The 19,690-nt window shown below is 36.6% G+C and overlaps 1 protein-coding gene across 22 annotated transcripts in view; it reads left to right on the top strand.

The window, feature by feature from the left end:
• The first annotated feature begins 3,406 nt into the window (after positions 1–3,406).
• LOC100060734 (complement factor H-related protein 4) overlaps positions 3,407–19,690 on the top strand; it is an 86,157-nt gene continuing 69,873 nt past the window's right edge. For 4 of the 22 annotated variants that reach the window (XR_011434191.1, XM_070255792.1, XM_070255794.1 and 1 more), the window contains exon 1: positions 3,426–3,633. Coding sequence is in view for 9 of the 22 variants with exons in the window: in XM_070255794.1 (XP_070111895.1) it covers positions 3,576–3,633 (58 nt within the window). In the remaining 13 variants the exon portion in view is untranslated. Of the gene's footprint in view, positions 3,634–4,632; positions 4,902–5,420; positions 5,513–19,690 lie in introns of all 22 variants that reach the window. The other 18 variants (XM_070255806.1, XM_070255803.1, XM_070255801.1 and 15 more) reach the window with 13 other exon arrangements.

The raw sequence follows: 19,690 nt of genomic DNA, 5'->3' as shown, positions 1-19,690 counted from the left end.
TCTCTGTGTTAACATTGTCTGTGTATTATGAATTTTGTTTCTCTATCCTGCTTCCAGGAAGCTTTAAATTTTTCTCTTTAATGTTGATTTTCAGGAGTTTTGCTTTTCTTTGCCTAATTATGGTTTTCTTTGTATTTATCATTCTTGATCTTAGCTGAGCTTCTCTGTTCTGAGATTTCATGTCTGTAATAATATTTGGAAGATTCTTATCTATAGTTTGCCAAATTGGACTTCTGACCTAAACTTTCTCTTCTTCCTGTTTCACGACAAGACACTGCTCCATAGGGCGTTGAGTTTTAATTTTTTAATCTTCTTTTTGTCTTTAAGGTTTATTTCAGATAATTTCTAATGACCTGTCTTCAAGTCTATTTATTTTTTCTTTGACATTGCTTATTCTAATATTATTTTTCCTTTGTTGTACAGAAGAGCTTTAGTTTGATGTAATCCCATTTGTTTATTTTTTCTTTTGTTTCCCTTGCCTGGGGAGACGTGGTAGTCCAAAAGATACTGCTAAGACTAATGCTAAAGAGCATACTGCCTATGTTTTCTTAGAGTTTTATGGTTTCAGTTCTTACATTCAAGTCTTTTTTTTTTTTTTTTTTTTGCTGGAGGAATATTTGCCCTGAGCTAACATCTGTGGCCAGTCTTCCTTTAGTTTGTATGTGGGTCACTGCCACTGCATGGCTGATGAAAGGTGTAGGTCCATGCCTAGGAACCAAACTGGGCTGCCAAAGCAGACTGCACTGGACTTAACTACTAAGCCACTGGGCTGGTCCCTACATTCAAGTCTTTAATCCATTTTGAGTTAATTTCTGTGTATGGTGTAATAACGGTCACTTTCATTGTTTTGCATGAGGTTTTCCAGTGTTGCCAACACCATTTATTGAAGAGAAAGTCCTTTCTCCATTGTATGTTCTTGGCTCATTTGTCCAAAATTAGCTGTCCATAGTGTGTGCATTTATTTCTGGGCTCTGAATCATTAAATTTTTACCCTTATATTATCTTTAATATTTATTTCAGATAGTTTCTATTAACCTGTCCACAGGTCCATTTGTTTCTTCTTTTACATTGTTCTTTCAGTTATTTTTCTCCACTTTTTATCAATATTATAGTTTTAATTCTAGGATTCACATTTGGTTCTTTCTTAAAATCTATATACCTCTATTCTGAAATGCCACACTCTTAACTAATTATGTATAACTTTTCCCATAGATTCTTTTCATAATCATTTTAAAGTTCTGTTGTTCTTACTTATTTTAGCAAATTGTTTGTCCTTAGGTTTATTTCTCTTGATGACTCTTTTCCTCTGAATATGGTTCATATTTTCTGCTTCTTTGTATGTCTAGTAAGTTTTTATTCTACACTAAACATCACCAATAACACATTGTAGAGATTATAGATTCTGATATTTGCCTTTGAATAATGTAGCTTTTTCTTCCAGTAAGAAGTTGTATTATACATATTTTTCATTTTTTGTGTATTGTGATGGTTTTATATCTCACGTAACCTTTCTGGCGGGAGTGAGATGGCCAAATCTGAGAGAGAGGAAAGATCCCAGCCATTAGCGTGTTTCTGATAAGCAAACTAACTAATACTTAGCCATGCCTTTTCTATCTGATCCCTAACTCACAGCAGGCAATAGTCCTCCACCTTAATCATTTCAGAGCCAAGAGATAGGCAACTAGAGACCACCCATATAACCCAGAGCCCACTAGAATTATTCAAACTAGCCAATCCAAATCAGTTCACTTTGTCCTGCCTTGCCTTTCCTAAGGAAATCCTAATAAAAGCCATGGCCAAAACCTTCCCCTAACTCTTATCATACACCTCTGACTCTAGGACTTGTGAATCTAATAAACTTTGATTTCTTTCTGAACGTATTCTCTGTCTCTTCTTACCATCACGTCTGGCTGACCATCTCATAGAAGAACAAAATGATCAGACTTTTGGTGGTAAACATGATGCAATCTATAGAGAAGTTGAAGTACAATGATGTACAACTGAAATTTACGTAATGTTATAAACCAATGTGAACTCAGTAAAAAAAAAAAAAAAGCAGATTATCTTCCTGGTGGAACACTATTATCCTGTGAGGTCTTGGTTTTAAGCATTTTTATGGTTGGTCAATTTCAGCCTTGCCTAACTATAAGTATATAGTTATTAGTTAACTCTTGGGACTAAGTATTTACTCCCAAGACATATCCACTTGGGTTCAGGGAAAATATGAGGAATTTAACAAACTCTCCTGGCCTTGAACTTCAGCTCCTTCTCCTCCACTCTGGGTATTATCTGAAATTTTCAAAGTTTCCAGCTTTCAGCAATTTCTTTCACTGGACTGCTTAGAGTTTCACCCCATGCATGCTCATGTAGATTTAGTAAATAATTTCAGGGGAAATATGAAAATTATTGGGGGTTTCCCTGGTGGGGCTCCATGGATTTCCCTTCTAATATGGCAGATATTTTGTCAGCTTCGTACTCAGATCTCTAAATTGTCACACAAATAAGACTCCTGCTGGAACTCTACTATCCATGGACCATGTGGACATGGGTGTGTTCTAAGTCCAGAAAATGAATAAACATATATCTCACTGTTTGATTCCATTCTTTCAAAGGTTGAATGCTTTTCATTTTCTGATTGCTTTTACTCGTTCACTCATGAAGTTCATTTTTACAATTTGTGTTAGATTTATATTTGTTATTTATAGAAGGTTTAGTTTGATACAGGCTTTTCTCTTTTTCTTTCTGGAAGTCTTAAGTATGTACATTACTAAATTATTTAATATTTTGAAATTATAATAGTTATAGCAAGGAAGGAAATAAATAAATATATTTCAGTATGTTAACTATGACATTGGTGACTCATTTACTTTCTACTCCTTTATAATATTTTTCATATTAATTATCTGCTTAAAAGCAGTTCTCATATTAAGTAATTGTGTTGTAAAAGATAACAAATATAATTGGCTACATATATGTACACATATATATATATATCTCTAAACAAAATAAAGAATAAATGCAATTAATAAGTCAGGGAAAGGACAGGTGGTGATGCTTCAGTTATATTCCTACAACAAAAGGGAAATTATTGTAAGCATCAAAATATATTCCACCCTGAAATAAAAATTGCCTCGCAGTACATTAGTTAAAAAATCTTTCAATACCAAGACTCTGCTGAAACCCTCGTGTTTAGTAGTGACATGGACTCAGAGTTATTCATGTATGATTCCCCTGGATAAGAAAGAACCTCATCCTATTTTCAAGAACTATTTAATTTAAAAATGAGTGTTTTCTATCACGTGTGGAGCCAGTCTATTACCGCCCCTAAAGGAAGTTGTACAAGTACATATCTGGGAATGAATTCAAGAAATTATTGTGAAACCGCTAACAGGAATTAAGATATTTTGCAAAGCTTTTTGAACTTTGATATTTGCTAACTGGCTTCAATTAACTTGCCTCGTGCTAGTGCACTTAAATTCAGAGCCACACTTGAGAACCACGTAATGAAGAAGATTTAAAACCCCAAAAAGCTCAACTGGAATATTTGTGTTAACATACAATTGGGAATATCTAACATGCTATTACTAATCAATGTCATTCTCACCTTCTGGGTTTCCCGGGCTCACAGACAAGGTAAGTTGAAAACCGGTCTGAACTCTCAGCTTCCCTCTTAAATGTTAGCTTCATGTCGTAGCTACTTTCATGTGCTTTTTGAAAAATGAATCAACTAGTAGGAATAGTCTGTGTTGTGATATCATAATAGAGAATAACTTTCAGAAAAATTATCTCATATTCATCGAAGGGAAAAATAAAACAAATTATGTTTTGTTTGTTTCCTGAGTTCCACGGAGAAAGAACTCTCAATGTTTATGGAGATATGTGACTACGCTCTCACAACTTTAGGAAACGTGTCACAAGGAAAGCTAGTATCTGACTTCAAAATGTATGCAGGTTTCTTATTTATTTATTTATATTTTTTATGAGGAAGATTTGCCCTGACGTAACATCTGTTGCCAATCTTCCTCTTTTCGCTTGAGGAAGATTGTTGCTGAGCTAACATCTGTGCCAATATTCCTCTGTTTTATGTGGGATGCCACCACAGTGTTGCTTGAGGAGTGGTGCTAGGTCCGTGCCTGTGATCCGAACCTGTGAAGCCTGGACCACGGAAGACGAGCACGTGAACTTAACCACCAACCCACCAGGCCAGCCCTAGGTTTCTTATTTTTAATGCAAGGAAACCTTTGGGAGTGATGGATGTCTTCATAATCTTGCATATGATGATGGTTTTATGGATTCACATGTGAAAACATTAAATTAGTCATTTCAAATATGTGCAGTTTACAATATTTCAATTATACATTAACAAAGCTGTTAAAAGTCATTAACATCATGATCAATAAATATTTCACTTGAATTAGCAGCAGGTGAAAAGGGATTTTTTTCCAACAATAAGTAAGATAGGTTCTTAATTTCCAGTGGAATGACAAGAAATTTCAATTTACATTTCAGAGTTCACCACATAATGTTAAGTAAATAAACAAATAAATGAATAGATAATTTTCAGAGCCTTAACTATAGCACATTGTTCACTGATTTATTTTCTGTCTCTGTAATTATGTTCCTTTTCTTTAGGTATAATACTGCTGGCCTGTGGATGGTGACCAATATGATGATTTTGGCTTTTTTAATGAAACATTATGGTCAATTGATTTAGAAGCACCATACTTTGTTTTACCAATACTTGTTGGGCAGAAATTTCTGCCATGCTTTTTAACATTATCTAAAATCCCCAAATTATTTATACTTTCGTAGTTTAATCTATCCTACAATGAGATGCAGAGAAAAGCATTCCTCTTCCTAAGAACTTTTTCTAACAAAACTAGTTCTTTGAGTCAATAATGGTAAGCATATTTATATTCAGTGTTGCAAATACTGTATACTCTAGAAATTCATAGATGGGGTTTTCTTCTTACAACTAAGTTTCTGTGGTTAGTGAAACATCCCTGGAATGGCTAAGGCGTAAGAGAAGTCTTGAAGGAAGAATGAGAATTTTTAGATGAAGTTGAGGAGGGGAAAAGCACACCAGTCAGAGGAAGCTCAGGGAGAGGAAGGTGCAAAGGCAGTGAAGATTCATGGAGCATCTGGATCTCCTGTTCCCATTGTTCTAGGGGCCCTTGTGTAGGATGCAAGTGGGGGATAAGTTGGTGATGGATGAAGATCGGCTGGTACAAGGTTCTGAGGTACTCTATACACCATGCTGAAGAATTTGGCTTGTACCAAACTGAACTGGGACTCAGTGAAGGATTTTAAGTGGATCAATGAAGTGACAAGAAAAAAGTCATTAAGTTACAAACAGGAAAACATATTAGAATGGTGGAGAATAGAATCTGGGAAATTCATTATTGTTGCTTTAATCTCAGGAAAAATGTTTGAGTGATGATGGTGTCAAAGATGGTGGCCATTTTGTTTTTGACAGAAAACTTGTTTGGATGGTGAAACCACAAAGCAGAAGGTCAGTTACTTTTCAGAGGTGTAATAACAATGAGTTCAATTAATTTCTTTGATAAAGTGTTTTGTCTATAATTATTATCAATAACTAGAAAATATGTAATTTTTGCAGGTCACAGTGAAAATACTTATCACTATCAGCCTATATCTATATTCAATTTTATATAGAAAGTTGATGAATGTTACTGGCCACTATTTATATCAAGGGAACTACTTATCCTCAAATCAAATAAAATTCGCAACATAATTTTAATTAGAATTTTAACTTCCTTCAAAAATGAATATTAAGAACAACAGATAAATTAATCATTGAGCACTCAAGTCAAAACAGAACTTTTGTTTGGTTGTCTGATTTATCTAATGAAAACAAAATTAGAGTCTTTATATAACTATGTCTTGGATACAGTCCCTTAATATATAACCAATATTTTGGAATTTAGTCTCCATTTAGAAATTTCCTGCAAGGTACTGGAAATTTTAAATGGATATTCTGTATCTCATAAAATAACTTAGAAAGAAAGTGAATGATGCCTGTCGATATAAATGTTATAAGGATTTTTAATACATGAAAGAGAAGATGCTACACATAGTAAGTTTGGACGGACTCCTGTTTCCTTCACATAAGGGTAATGTTATATTTATTTTCTATATCTTTTGTTGTACATTTTATCAATTGTTTTAATTTGTCTACTCCTTATAGTTAAGAAGTTAATTCTTTTCTCATAGTGGAGTACTAATATTTACAGGAATCACTATTATAAAGACATAGATCTTAAAATTTTATGTGTGCAAGGGCCATTTTGAGATCAATAGGTATGAATTTCTCACTCTGAAGATAAACATAAACAGGAGAAGAAAATTTCAAATCTCACTAAGTAGTTGGTCTACAGTCAAAAGGAAAATCTAGAGCAGAGCCAGCTCTCAAGCAGTTAGATCTGTCTTCTAAAGCCCACTTTTAACTTTAAAAAGAAAATTATATCGTTATCATATAGGAAACTCTCAACTGACAATGGAATAAGTGTAAGAAAGTGGAAATGTCATTAACCACAGACCTAATATGCATCAACAGTGATGATGGAGCTGAAAGAAACCACTAACTCTTTTGGGCTTCACAATGGAAGGGGGTCTACAGAGCCAGAGTCCATTTCAAGTGACCCCAAAGTCCATCAATGTTGTCACAAATGGCAAGATTTTCTTCCTTAGTGTGGCTTAATAATATCCCATTGTTTGGGTGTTTGTGTATATATATACCACATTTTTAAAATTTGTTTATCCATCAATGGACATGTATGTGGCTACCATGTCTTGACTAATGTAAATAATTCTGCAATGAACATGGGGTCTACATATCATGACAGATTCGTGTTTGCACATTCTTTGGATAAATACCCAGCCGTCGAATGACTAGGTTGTATGGTAGTTCTATCCTTAATCTTATGAGGAATTTCCATACTACTTTCCATAGTGGCTGCACCAGTTTGCACTCTCACCAGCAGTGTATGAGAGTTCTCTTTTCTCCATATCCTCTCCAACACTTGTTATTTCCTGTCTCGTTAGCTATAGCGATTCTGACAGGTATGAGGTGATATCTCATTGTAGTTTTAATTTGCATTTCCCTCATAGTTCATTATATTGAATGTCTTTTCATGTGCTTGTTGGCCATCTGTATATCTTCTTTGGAGAAACATCTGTTCAGATTTTTTGTTCATTTATTAATTGGGTTTTTAGTATTTTTGTTGTTGAGATGTATGTGTTCTTTATATATTTTGGAATTAACTCCTTATCAGATAAATGGTTTGCAAATATCTTCTCCCAATCGTTAGGTTGTCTTTTCCTTTTGTTGATGATTTCCTTTGTTGTGCAGAATCATTTTAGTTTGATGTAGTCCCATTTGTTTATTTTTTCTGTTTTCTCTTTCCCAGTCAGACATGACACTTGAAAATATGCTGCTAAGACTGATATTGAAGAGTGTACTGCCTACGTTTTCTTCCAGAAGTTTCATGGTTTCAGATCTTACATTCAAGTCTTTAATCCATTTTGAGTTAATTTTTGTGTATGGCATAAGCTAATTGTCTACTTTCATTCTTTTGCACGTGGCTGTCCAATTTTCCCAACATCATTTAATGAAGAGACTTTCCTTTCTCCATTGTACGTTCTTGGCTCCTTCATCAAAAATGAGCTGTTTGTAGATGTGCGGGTTTATTTCCAGGCTCATGATTCTGTTTCTTTGGTCTGTGTGTCTGTTTTTGTGCCAGTACCATGATGTTTTGATTACTATGGCTTTGTAGTATATTTGGAAGTCAAGGAGTGTGGTACCTACAGCTTTGTTCTTTTTTCTCAGGAGTCCTTTGGCTATTTGGGATCTTTTGTTGTTCTACAAAAATTTTACGATTCTTTGTTCTGTTTCTGTGAAAAATGTTGTTGGAACTTTGATAAGGATTGCGTTGAGTCTCTGGATTGCTTTAGGAATTTAGACATTTTAACTATGTAAACTCTTCCAGTTCAAGAGCATTTAATATATTTCCATTTCTTTGAGTCTTCTTCAATTTCTTTCAACAATGTTTTATAGTTTTCAGTGTACAGGTCTTTCACTTCTTAGGTTAAGTTTATTCCTACATAGTTTACTTTTTTTGTTGCAATTGTAAGATTGTATTCTTAATTTCCCTTTCTGCTACTTCGTTGTTAGTATGTGGAAACACAATTGATTTTTGCATGTTGATTTTTTATCCTGCAATTTTACCATGTTCACTTATTATTTCTAAAATTTTTTTGCTGGATTCTTTAGGGTCTTGTATATATAAAATCCTGTGACCCGCAAATAGTGACAGTTTCACTTCTTCCTTTCCAATTTGGATCCTTTTATCTCTTTCCTTGCCTGATTGCTCTGGCTAGGACTTGCAATATTATGTTAAATAAGAGTGGTGAAATTGGGCATCCTTGTCTGGTTTCTTCTCTTATAGGGATAGCTTTCAGTTTTTCTCCATTGAGAATATTAGCTGTGGGTTTGTCATATATTGCCTTTATCATGTTGAGGTACTTTCTTTCTATATTCATTTTATTCAGAATTTTTGTCATAAATGAATGCTGTATCTTGTCAAATTCTTTCTCTGCATGTATTGAGATGATCGTGTGACTTTTATTCTTCATTTTGTTAATGTGGTGTATCACATTGATTTGTGGATGTTGAACCATCCCTGCATTCCCTGGAGTAAATCCCATTTGATCATGATGTATGATCTTTTTAATGTGTTGTATTCGATTGTTGAGGATTTCTGCATAGATGTTTATCAGTGATGTTGCCTGTAATTTTCTTGTTTTGTATTGCCCTTGATTGGTTTTGATATCAGGGTAATGATGGTTTTGAAGAATGAATTGGGAAACTTCCTCTGCTCTTCAATTTCTTGGAAGAGTTTGAGAAAGTATTAAGTCATGTAAGGTATTAAGCCTTCTTTGAATATTTGGTAGAATTTACCAGGGAAGCTGTCTGTTCCTCGAGTCTTATTTTGGGGGTTGTTTTGGTTACTGTTTTGATTTCCTTAATGGTGATTGGTCTATTCAAATTCTCTGTTTCTTCTTGATTTAATTTTGGAAGGTTGTATTATTCTAAGAATTTGTCCATTTCTAGATTATCAGTTTGTTGGCAAATAGCTTTTCATAGTATTCTCTTATAACCTTTGGTATTTCTGAGGTGTCCATTGTAATTTCTCCTCTTTCATTTCTGATTTTATTTATTTGAGGCTTCTCTCTTTTATTCTTGGTGAGTCTAGCTGAAGGTGTGTCAATTTTGTTATATCTTTTCAAAAAACTAGGTCTCGTTTCATTGATTTTTTCCATTTTTTCAGTCTCTGTTTCATGTATTTCTACTCTGATTTTTATTATTTTCTTCCTGCCATTTATTTTGGGCTTTGTTTGTTTTTCTTTTTCAAGTTCCTTTAGGTGCAGTGTTAGATTGTTTATTTGAGATTTTTCTTGTTTGTTGAGGTAGGCCTGTATTGCTATAAACTTCCCTCTTAGAAGCACTTTTGTTGTATCTTATAAATTTTGGCATGTCATATGTTCATTTTCATTTGTCTCCAGTATTTTTTGATTTCTTCATTGACCCAATTGTTGTTCAGTAGCATTTTGTTTAATCTCCACAGATTTGTGTCATTTGACTTTCATGTTAGATTCTTAGGTGGTTGATCTGCTACCTTTACTGTATCTTTACTTTTCCCAGTGGTTTTATTGCTTTTTAAAATAATTCTTTTATTCCTATCTGTAGTCTTCTCTTTCCCACTTAAATAAATTCCTTCAGCATTTCTTGAAAGGCTAGTTTCTTGGGGATCAACTGCTTCAGATTTTGCTTCTCTGAAAATCTCTTTTTCTTTTCTTCTATTCTGAATGATAATTCTTGCTGGGCAGAGTATTCTTGGCTGTAGTTTTTTGTCCTTTAAGCTTTTAAATATTTCATGTCACTCCCTTCTAGGTTGTAAGGTTTCTGCTAAGAATCAACTGATAGCCTTATGTGGCCTCCTTTGTATGTCACTTGTTGGCTTTCTCTTGCAGCTTTTAAGATTCTCTCTTTATCTTTAATTCTTGACACTTTAATCATAATGTGCCTTGGTGTGGGCTTCTTTGATTTTATCTTATTTGGTCCTTTCTGGGCTTCCTATGCCTGGTTGTCTGTTTCCTTCTTTAGGTTAGGAAAGTTTGTAGCTATTATTTCTTCAAATATATTCTCTTCCCCTTTGTCAGTGTCTTCTCCTTCTGGGACACCTATCATACAGATGTTAGTGCACTTGATGTTGTCCTAGTGGTCCCTTAGACTTTCCTCATTCTTTTTAGTTCTTTTTTTCTTTTATCTGTTCAGCTTGAGTGATTTCTTCTAGTCTTTCATGTAGCTTGCCAGTCCATTCTTCTGTGCCATCTCCTCTGCTTTTGAGTCTGTCTAGTGAATTTTTCATTTCCGGGATTGTATTCTTCATTTGCGATTGCTTCTTTTTTATATTTTCCAATTCTTTGTTGAAGTTCTCACTGAGGTCATCCACTCTTATCCTAGCAACAGTGAATATCCTTATGATTCTTAGTTTGTACTCTTTGTCAGGTAGATTATTTAACTCTGTTTCATTTAGTTCTTTTCCTGGGTTTTTTTCCTGTTCCCTTACTTGGAATGTATTCCTGTGTCTCCTCATTTTACTTTTTTCTCTGTGCTTATATCTATGTGTTAGATTGGTCAGCTACATTTTCCAGTCTTGGAGAGGTGGCCTTATGTAAGAGATGCCTTATGGGGCCCAGCAGTCTGCTTCCCACTTGTCACCATTTACAAATGTTCCAGGAATGACACTTGTGTGGGTTACATATGTCCTTCTGTTGTGGCAGGGTTGATCTCCCTGCAGATGCCTGGGGAGGATAGGCTGTTTCCCTGGCTGGCTGATTTAATGCTCAGCTGCATGTAGCTACTGAAGACCCTTCAGTCACTTTGTCAGGCATGGGGCGCCCCAGGACAGTTGGCTGCAAGGTCTAATAGCACATTCCTGTTGCAGTTTTTTTCTAAGTCAGTTGGCCCCAAGTCTGGCTGGTAGGCTCAGGGGCTACAATTGCTGTAGGCCCCTGGCCTGCCAGGCTATTTTCAGGTCTCTCAGAATTGCAGCTGTGTGGGACCAGCCCCAGGCATGGGAAAACCCAATTGTTTTAGGCTTTGGAAGGCAGAGCTGATCCCTTATGTGACTGTTTGAGAAGCACAAGTCTGCTGCAGTTGAAAGTGCCCCCCACCCACAGGGCCACACACCCTGTCATCACAGTCCTGCCCCTAGAACCTGCCCCAATGCACTGAAGCAGACCCACTCACCCCAGAGCAGAGGCCCCACACACTCCACCAACACAGGTCTGCCCCTCCCACAGGCCTTTCTCCACAGAGGTGGACCTACTTGCCTGGTTGAAGTTTCCAGACTCCCCCAATTTGGGCCCTCAAGCTGCCCACGGGCTTGCTATTGGGTGGGGCCAGTCCCTGGGGTGGGCTGCCTGCCTTGGCTAAGCTTTGATTAAATTGGTACTGTAGTAGATGTGGCAGACCCTGGGCTAACAGGCCAGGGGAGAGACTCCAATGGTATCTGACAGTGTCTGTGTCAGCACACCTGTACTAGGCCACAATAATGACTGCTGCCAATGTCTGCGTCCCTGGGGAGGTCTCAGCTCCCACTGAGGTGCGTGCGGAGCCTATTCAATGAGTCTCTTTTCACCAAAGGACTGTATACCTTTCTTTCTGGTGATTTTAGGTTGTTTTCTGAATCAGGTGAATTCGTGTGTGGGCTCTTTAAGAGCAGGCTTTTTTCCCCTCATATCTAATAGGTTTCCTAGAAGTATTCCCAATTTTAGATAACAGACAACAAAGCCAGATATTATCACCCTTGTCTTGGTTGTACTGAGTCCAAAAATTACCTGTTGTGGTATTGCTCCCCTGCTCAAATCCCCAGCTCCCCCAGGGAAGTTTCTGTATGTTAAGATTGCTCCCAGCCAACTGTGAAGTGCTGTGACTTGAAAGTGGGATTTTCTCTCCAGAGAGGAATTTCTGCCTCTTCCTCCTCGGTCAGCACCGTCCCTTGTTGTGGGGGTTCTTTCTATCCAGTTTTCAGTTCTCACTCATGGGAAATTGTTCCAAGATTAGTTGTAAATTTGTTGTGTCCATGAGAGGAGGTGAATTCAGAATCTGCCTACGCTGCCAACTTGATGCCACCTTCCTCCTATTGTATTGACCGATTTGCAAATGTTGAACCATCTTTGAATCCCTGGAATAAATATTGCTAATATTTTGCTGAGGATTTTTGCATCTATACTCATCAGGAATATTGTCCTTTAATTTTCTTTTTGTGTGGTGTCCTTAGTTGGTTTTGGAATCAGGGTACTGCTGGCCTCATAAAATGAGTTTGGAAGTGTTTCCCAGTTCTATTTTTTTGAAGAGTTTGAGAAGAATTGGCATTAATTCTTCTTTAAATATTTTAGAATTGACCAATGATATCATTTGGTCCTGGAATCTTGTATGTTGGAAGATTTTTGATGACTGATTCAATCTCTTGACTATTAATCAGCCTGTTCTAATTATTAGCTACATTTGTTAGTATAACTGTTTGTAGTTGTCTCTTATGATCCTTGGTATTTCTCTGGTATCAGTAGTAATATTTCCTCTTTCATTTCTGATTTTATTTATTTCAGTCTTGGTGGATCCAGTTAGTTTTCTCAGTTTTTTTTATATTCTTAAAACACCAGCTCTTAGTTTTCTTGATGTCTTCTCTTGATGTTTTATCTCTATATTATTTATTTTCACTCTGATTTTTGTTATTTCCTTCCTTCTACTAACTTTGGGCTTTGTTCTTCTTTTTCAAGTTTCTTGAAGTATAAAGGTGATTTGTTGATTTGAGATTTTTTGTTTCCTAATGTAGGGTTTTATCACTATGAACTTCCCTCATAGAACTGCTTTTTTGGCATCTCATAAGTTTTGGTATGTTGTGTTTCCATTTTCATTCAACTCAGGGTAGTTGTTTGATTTCTCTTTTGATTTTTTGTTTGACACATTCGTTGTTCAGTAGCATGTTGTTTAATATTCATGTATTTGTGGATTTTCCAGTTTTCTTCTTGTAATTGGTTTCTAGTTTCATGCCTTTGTGGTTGGAAAAAATGCTTAATATGATTTCAACTTTCTTAAATGTATTAAGCTTTGCTTTGTGATTTACCTTGGAGACTGTTCCATGTGCACTTCGGAAGAATGTGTATCTTATTGCTTTTGGATGGAATGTTCTGTATATCTGTTAAGTCCATCTGGTCTAATGTGTTGTTTAAAGTCAATGTTTTCTTATTGATTTTCTATCTGGATGAATTATCCAGTGGTGAAAGTGAGGTATTAAAGTCTCCTACAATTTTGGTATTGCTGTCTGTTTCTCCCTTTAGGTTTGTTAATATTTGCTTTATTTATTTAAATATTCCTATGTTGGGTGCATGAATATTTACAAATGTTATAGCCTGTTATCAGGTTAAGTCCTTTTCATTATATAATGTCTTTCTTTGTCTCTTATTGCAGTCTTGGTTTTAAAGTACTTCGTCTGATATAAGTATAGCTACCCCCCTTTCTTTTGGTTTCCACTTGCATTGAATGTCTTTTTCTATCCCTTCACTTTCAGTCTGTGTATATCTTTAGATCTGAAGTAAGTCTCTTGTTGTCTGCATATAGATCTGTCTTGTTTTTTTTTTTTAATCCATTTGGACACTCAATGTCTTTGATTGTAGAATTTAGTCCATTTATATTTAAAGTAACTATTGATAAGTATGTACTTATTGCCATTTTGTTAATTGCTTTCCTGCTGCTTGGTAATTCCTCTGTTCTTTTCTTCTTCTCTTACTCTCTCCCTTTGTGATTTGATGATTTTCTGTTGTAGGATGCTTAGATTCCTTTCCCTTTAGCTTTTGTGTAGCTAATATAGGTTTTGCTTTGTGGTTACCATAGGGCTTTCATAAAATAGCTTGTATTTATAACAGTCTATTTTACCTTGATAACAGCTTAAGTTTGATATCATTCTAAAACTCTACATTTTTATCCCACTCTCCCACCTTTTATATTTTTGATGTCACAACCTCATCTTTCTATCTTGTGTATCTCTTAAAAAATTATTGTAGTTATATTTTTACTACTTTTATCTCTTAATCTTTGTACAACTTTATAAGTGATTATCCCTCCAATTTCAAAGAATTAGATTATTCTGAATTTACTCCATATTTACCTTTGCTGTGAGATTTAGTCTTTCATATGTTTTCCTATTACTAATTAGCACCCTTTCACTTCAGCTTAAAGAAACCCCTTTATCATGTCTTATAAAGCCCATCTAGTGGTGATGTTCTTCTTTAACTTTTGTCTGTCTGGAAAATTCTTTATTTCTCCTTCAATTCCAAAGGACAAAATTTGCCAAGTAGGGTCTTGTTGGTTGGCAGCTTTTTTCCTTCAGTACTTTGAATATACTGTGCTACTGATATATGGCCTGCAAAGTTTCTGCTGAAAAAAATCTGCTTATAGTCTAACGGATATTCTCTTGCAGAGAACAATTTGTGTTTCTCTTGCTGCTTTGAGGTTCAATCCTTGTCTTTAACTTTTCACATTTTAACATAATGTTTATTGGTATGATTCTCTTCAGGTTCAACTTATTTGGAACTTGCTATGCTTCCTGAATCTGGATTGTTTCCTTCCCCAGGGTCTGGAGGTTTTCAACCATTATTTCTTCTAGTAAGTTTTCTGCCCCTTTTTCTTTCTCTTCTCCTTCTGGGACTCCTAGAATGTGAATGTTTTTCTGCTTGATGTTGTCCCATATGTCCCTTCAGCTCTTTTCACTCTGTTTTCTTTTTGCTTTTCTAAGTGGGTTAATTCCACTACCCTGTCTTTGACTTCACTGATCATTTCTTCTGTTTTGTCTAGCCCACTGTTGAATTCTATTGTCTTTTTTAGTTTAGTTATTGTATTTCTTGGCTCTGTGACTTCGATTGGGTACTTTCTCATATTTTCTATCTCTTTGTGGAAATTCTGACTATGTTCTCCTGAGCTCAGTTAACATCTTTATGACTGTTATTTTAAACTCTTTATCAGATAAATCACTTATCTTCATTTCATTAAGGCCTTCTCTGAGGTTTTATCTTCTTCTTTCATTTGGAGCATATTCTTTTGTTTCTTCATTTTTTTTACTCTCTGTGTTGATTTTTATGCATTAGGTAAAAAAGCCACTTCTCCCAGTCTTGAAAGTGTCACCTCACATAGATGATGAACCTTATTGTTCAACTGTGTGTTAGCTCTTGGTTGCCTTTGTGATTTATTTTTAAATCCCAGTAGTTGAGGTTGTGCCAAGACCTGTCAGTATCCTAAAGGGAAAACTCTCAGTCAAGCATCTAGATTAGGTTGATTGTAAACCAGGTCTTCAGGCAGCAACTTTTAAAGTATGCAAATATACTTCTTTCAGGGGTAGAATGGGATACAGGAATTTCTGTCTGCTCCCTCTGAGCTGAGCTGTGGGGTGATGGTCAGTTAATAACTGTTGCTTTGTTTGTTACTGTTCTGTTGAACTCATGAACATGAGCCCCACTGGCCACCAGAGCCAGCAAATCAAATTGTTATCCCTGGGCCATAGCCATAAAAACCAGGGCACCAGCTCCCTTCCAGGAGATACCAGTGCTCTTGAGCCCAGCAAAGGGAGAGTGTGGTGATAGTACCCACCCTCCAAAGTCTCTGGAGAGATTACAGTAGGCCCCTATTTGTGTATTTAATTTGAAGTCTGCCCTTCAGGCCTCAGCTATAATGATAGGCTAACAGGCCTCTTTCATAGCAAGAGTGGACTCCTCATTCTCTTGCCTCCACTGTGCCCTGAGGGTGGTAGCCAGTTAAAAATGCTTTCTCCCTTTGTTACAGCCCTGTAGGACCCATGAGCATAAGCCCCCCTGGCCACCAATGCCCAGTGATCTAGAGGTATCCCCTGAGCTGCAGCCTTAGAAATTGGGGCACTAGAGGAGGGTACAGATACTGGTAAGCTTCAGCAATGCAGAGGGAGATCACTCAGATAGTGCCCACCAGCTTCGGTCCCTGGACAGCACTTACTAGGCCCCTCGATGTGTGGCAAACCAGAAGACTGTCCTTCAGCTTAAAGACCCAGGACAAACTAATAAGCTTTTTTACAGAAAAACTGAGGTTGTATTTCAGTCTGCATCTGCACTGTGCTATGGGGTTGGTAGAGGGCCACAAACTATCTCTTCATTTGCTATCTTCCCATGGGACCCATGACAGCAAGCCCCAATGGCCTCTAGAGTCAGGTGATGGAGTAACATCCCCTGGGTGGCTGTGACTAAATCTGGTGTAATAGACATAAAAGCTGGCTACCAGGCACTTGTACCAGCTCCAGTCTGGGGGTTACCAGTGTTCTGGAGCCTGGAAAAGGAAGAGCATGAAGACAGTTCCTACACTCTAAGGTCTCTGGACAAGATTACAGTAGTTCCTTAGATGTGTGTATAATTAGAAATCCGTCTCTCAGGCCACAGCCATAAAGATCAATCTAACATGCCTCTCATCAAAAGATGGGCATCTGCCTCTCTCCTGCGCCTTTGGGGTGGTGGTTTGTGAAAAACTCTTTTGCCAGCCAGTCCTGATGGCCTAGTGGTTAAGGTTTGGTGCTCTCACCACTTTGGTGACCAGGGCTTGGTTCTCAGGTGTGGCACCACACCACCTGTCTGTCAGTTACCATGCTGTGGCAGCATCCCACATAGCAGAACTAGAAGGACTTACCACTATGATATACAACTGTGCACTGGGGCTTTGGGTAAGAGAAAAAAAAGAGGAAGATTGGCAACAGATGTTAGCTCAGAGCAAATCTTTCCCTGCTATAAAAACCTCAACAAACTGTTTCTCCCTTTGTCCCACTCGTGTGGAATCTGCAAGTGTCAGCCCGGCTAACCACCAGAGCCAGGCAATCTACAGGTATCTCCTGGGTGCTGGGCACAAAAACGATGGTGTCATAGAAGGATATAGGCTCATTACCAGGAGATACTGGTGGTCAAGAGTGAGGTGGAGGAAGAGCACACGATGGTGTCCACTGGCCTCCATCTTTGAAGAGTAATAGAGTAGGCCTGAGAACAAAGTCCTGCATGTGAGAATCAGAGGGGTTTATTTAACAGAATTGCAAACTATCTATAATCCATCTAACCATCCATTTCCCCATCTTGTCCGTGAGAACTTCAGAAGATCCCTTTGGAATAACTTTGCTGAGATTCAGATACAGTTGGGCTGATCTATCATTTCCGTAATGATAGATCATAAACATGGTTAAATATTTTCCTTATGGAAGTCACTCAAGATGGCAATGTAGGAGGATCTTGAACTCACTTCTGCCCACAGACACATCATATTTACAGTTACATACAGAATAATTTCCTCTGGGAAAAAAACAAAAGCTAGCTGAGTGACTCCTACACATCAGGCAAATGAGGAAAAACTCACATCAAATTGGGTAGGAGAGACTGGACACATCTCACCACAAACTTCACCCCCAGCACAGTGCCCCACAGTCAGGAAGGAGTTCAAAACTCCAAGCATCTCCCTGAGGAGAAAAAGGTTTGAACTCTACATTCAGTACCCCAATTTTAAGACCTGCACCTGAGAGTAATGGAGTAGGCCTCTAGATGTGAATTAAATTAAATGTCTGCCCCTCAAGCCAATGCTTTATGACAGGCAAATAAGCCTCTTCCACAGAAGATCTTGGCACTTTTTAATTGGCTCCCTCTGTACTCGGCCCTGGGGAGGGTGAGTCCACACATATGGGCCCTTTATAAATGGTTTCTCAGTTAGCGATAGCTTTGTGGGTTTTGTAGACTTTGTTCTCAGTCCTACTCCATTACTCTTGTGTTTCCTCAACTAGTTTAATGATTTAGGGGAAATGCAGTACAAATTCACAACTGGAATGATACAGGGCATAATGATAGTGAATCTCATGAGTACAGATTCACCTTTCAAAAAGAATCGTATATACTAGGTTGAATCTAATAACACGACATTTAGCAGTAATAACTGTAAGTTCCTGGGCTTGGGTCAAAGGAATTAGCTGCATAACTATAGACAGATTAGAAACAGTTTTTAAAAATCAGTGAATATTTTATTCAATTTTGAGATCGATTTGAGTCAAAATATTGAGGGAACCACTGTAACTGCTAATGAGAACACAGTCTGCGTTGGTGGAAGTGTAACAGGTGGAATGAGGCTGTTCTGCGTCCTGCCAATGTCAGTGCTGATCAGACCACATATGAAATATTATATTTGCCTCAATATTGATATTGTTAGATGGTAAAGACTTGTTTAAGTGTGCCTACATTTAACTGTGACAATTATAACCCCTAATTTTAATTATACCCCCTTCGTGTACCTTTTGAAAAGAAATCTCACTGGACTATTTTACATATTTCGTATCATTTGAAACATTATAATGAGGTGGATAACCATACTTGTTCTGAAATCAGACAACAAGGGTTCAATTTTCTCCTCTATAATTTAATGGAAAATTTAATTGAGTTCCTTAACACTCAGTTCTTACAAGTCCAAAGACTCAAGGTTGTCCAAAGTAGAATTGTTGTTAAATGACAAACATCTTGGCATATCATGACGAAATTCATCCAAGAGTGAAGAGAAACTACTCTCAATCTCCAAAAAATGATGGGGGGAAAAAACCTAGAATGTTACATAAAAAGAATGAGCATAAATTAGCCTTTTAATCTCAATATTGGAAGCTTCACAAAAGTGGGGAAAGCATCTATCAATGATGAGAGTTATGAACTTTAGCTCAAAAAGCTATACCTAGAGAAGTTATCATTCATAAATCTTTGTTAAAAGAGGACATTAGTATATGCAAGGATTCAAAGTTTATAATCCACATAACAAGTCTGTAGAAACCACTTGAAAAGGTTCTCTTATCTATCAAAAATGAAAATGGATCAGTGAACTTAAGGAAGATGAAGTTGGTAATGAACATTTTGTGTGTGTATATCAACGTGTGTGTGTGTTGGAATTTTCTTTTAACATTTTGCATAAATTTTCTTGTAATAGCATCATATACCATGGAAAAAACTTATATTTATTTGGTAATAAAAGTTCTAGATTGTTTCTAAATCATTCAGTGAAAAGAGCATATTTTTCTGGAAAATATTATATAGATGTGTGTTATAAACAACATAACACTTAAATATATGTGTTAAAATTATTCAATAGATTAGAATAATTGAATAAAATATAATTATATTATACCTCATTTAAAAATATTTGTAAAACATATTTAAAAACGTCTCAGGCCAGACCTGTGGCTTAGTGGTTAATTTTGGCATGCTGACCTTCAGGGACCCGTGTTCTTGAGATCCCAGGCATGGACCTACACCATTTGTCAGCTATGCTGCGGTGATGATCCACACATAAACTAGAGGAAATTGGCACAGATGATAGCTCATGGGGAATCTTCCTCAGGTGAAAAAAAGGGAGGATTGGGAACAGATGTTAGTTCAGTGCTAATGTTCCTCAGCACACACACACACTAAAAGCAAAAAAAGCAAACAAAAACCATCTCATTCTCCAATTAAAATTAGAAATAAACAATCAAATATTTACCATAATCTTAGCGATGTGAATATTAACCATTATTCCTACTTT

Source organism: Equus caballus, chromosome 30 (genome assembly GCF_041296265.1).
Source record: "Equus caballus isolate H_3958 breed thoroughbred chromosome 30, TB-T2T, whole genome shotgun sequence".
Taxonomy (NCBI): Eukaryota; Metazoa; Chordata; class Mammalia; order Perissodactyla; family Equidae; genus Equus; species Equus caballus.
This window is presented reverse-complemented; position numbering and strand designations above follow the sequence as displayed.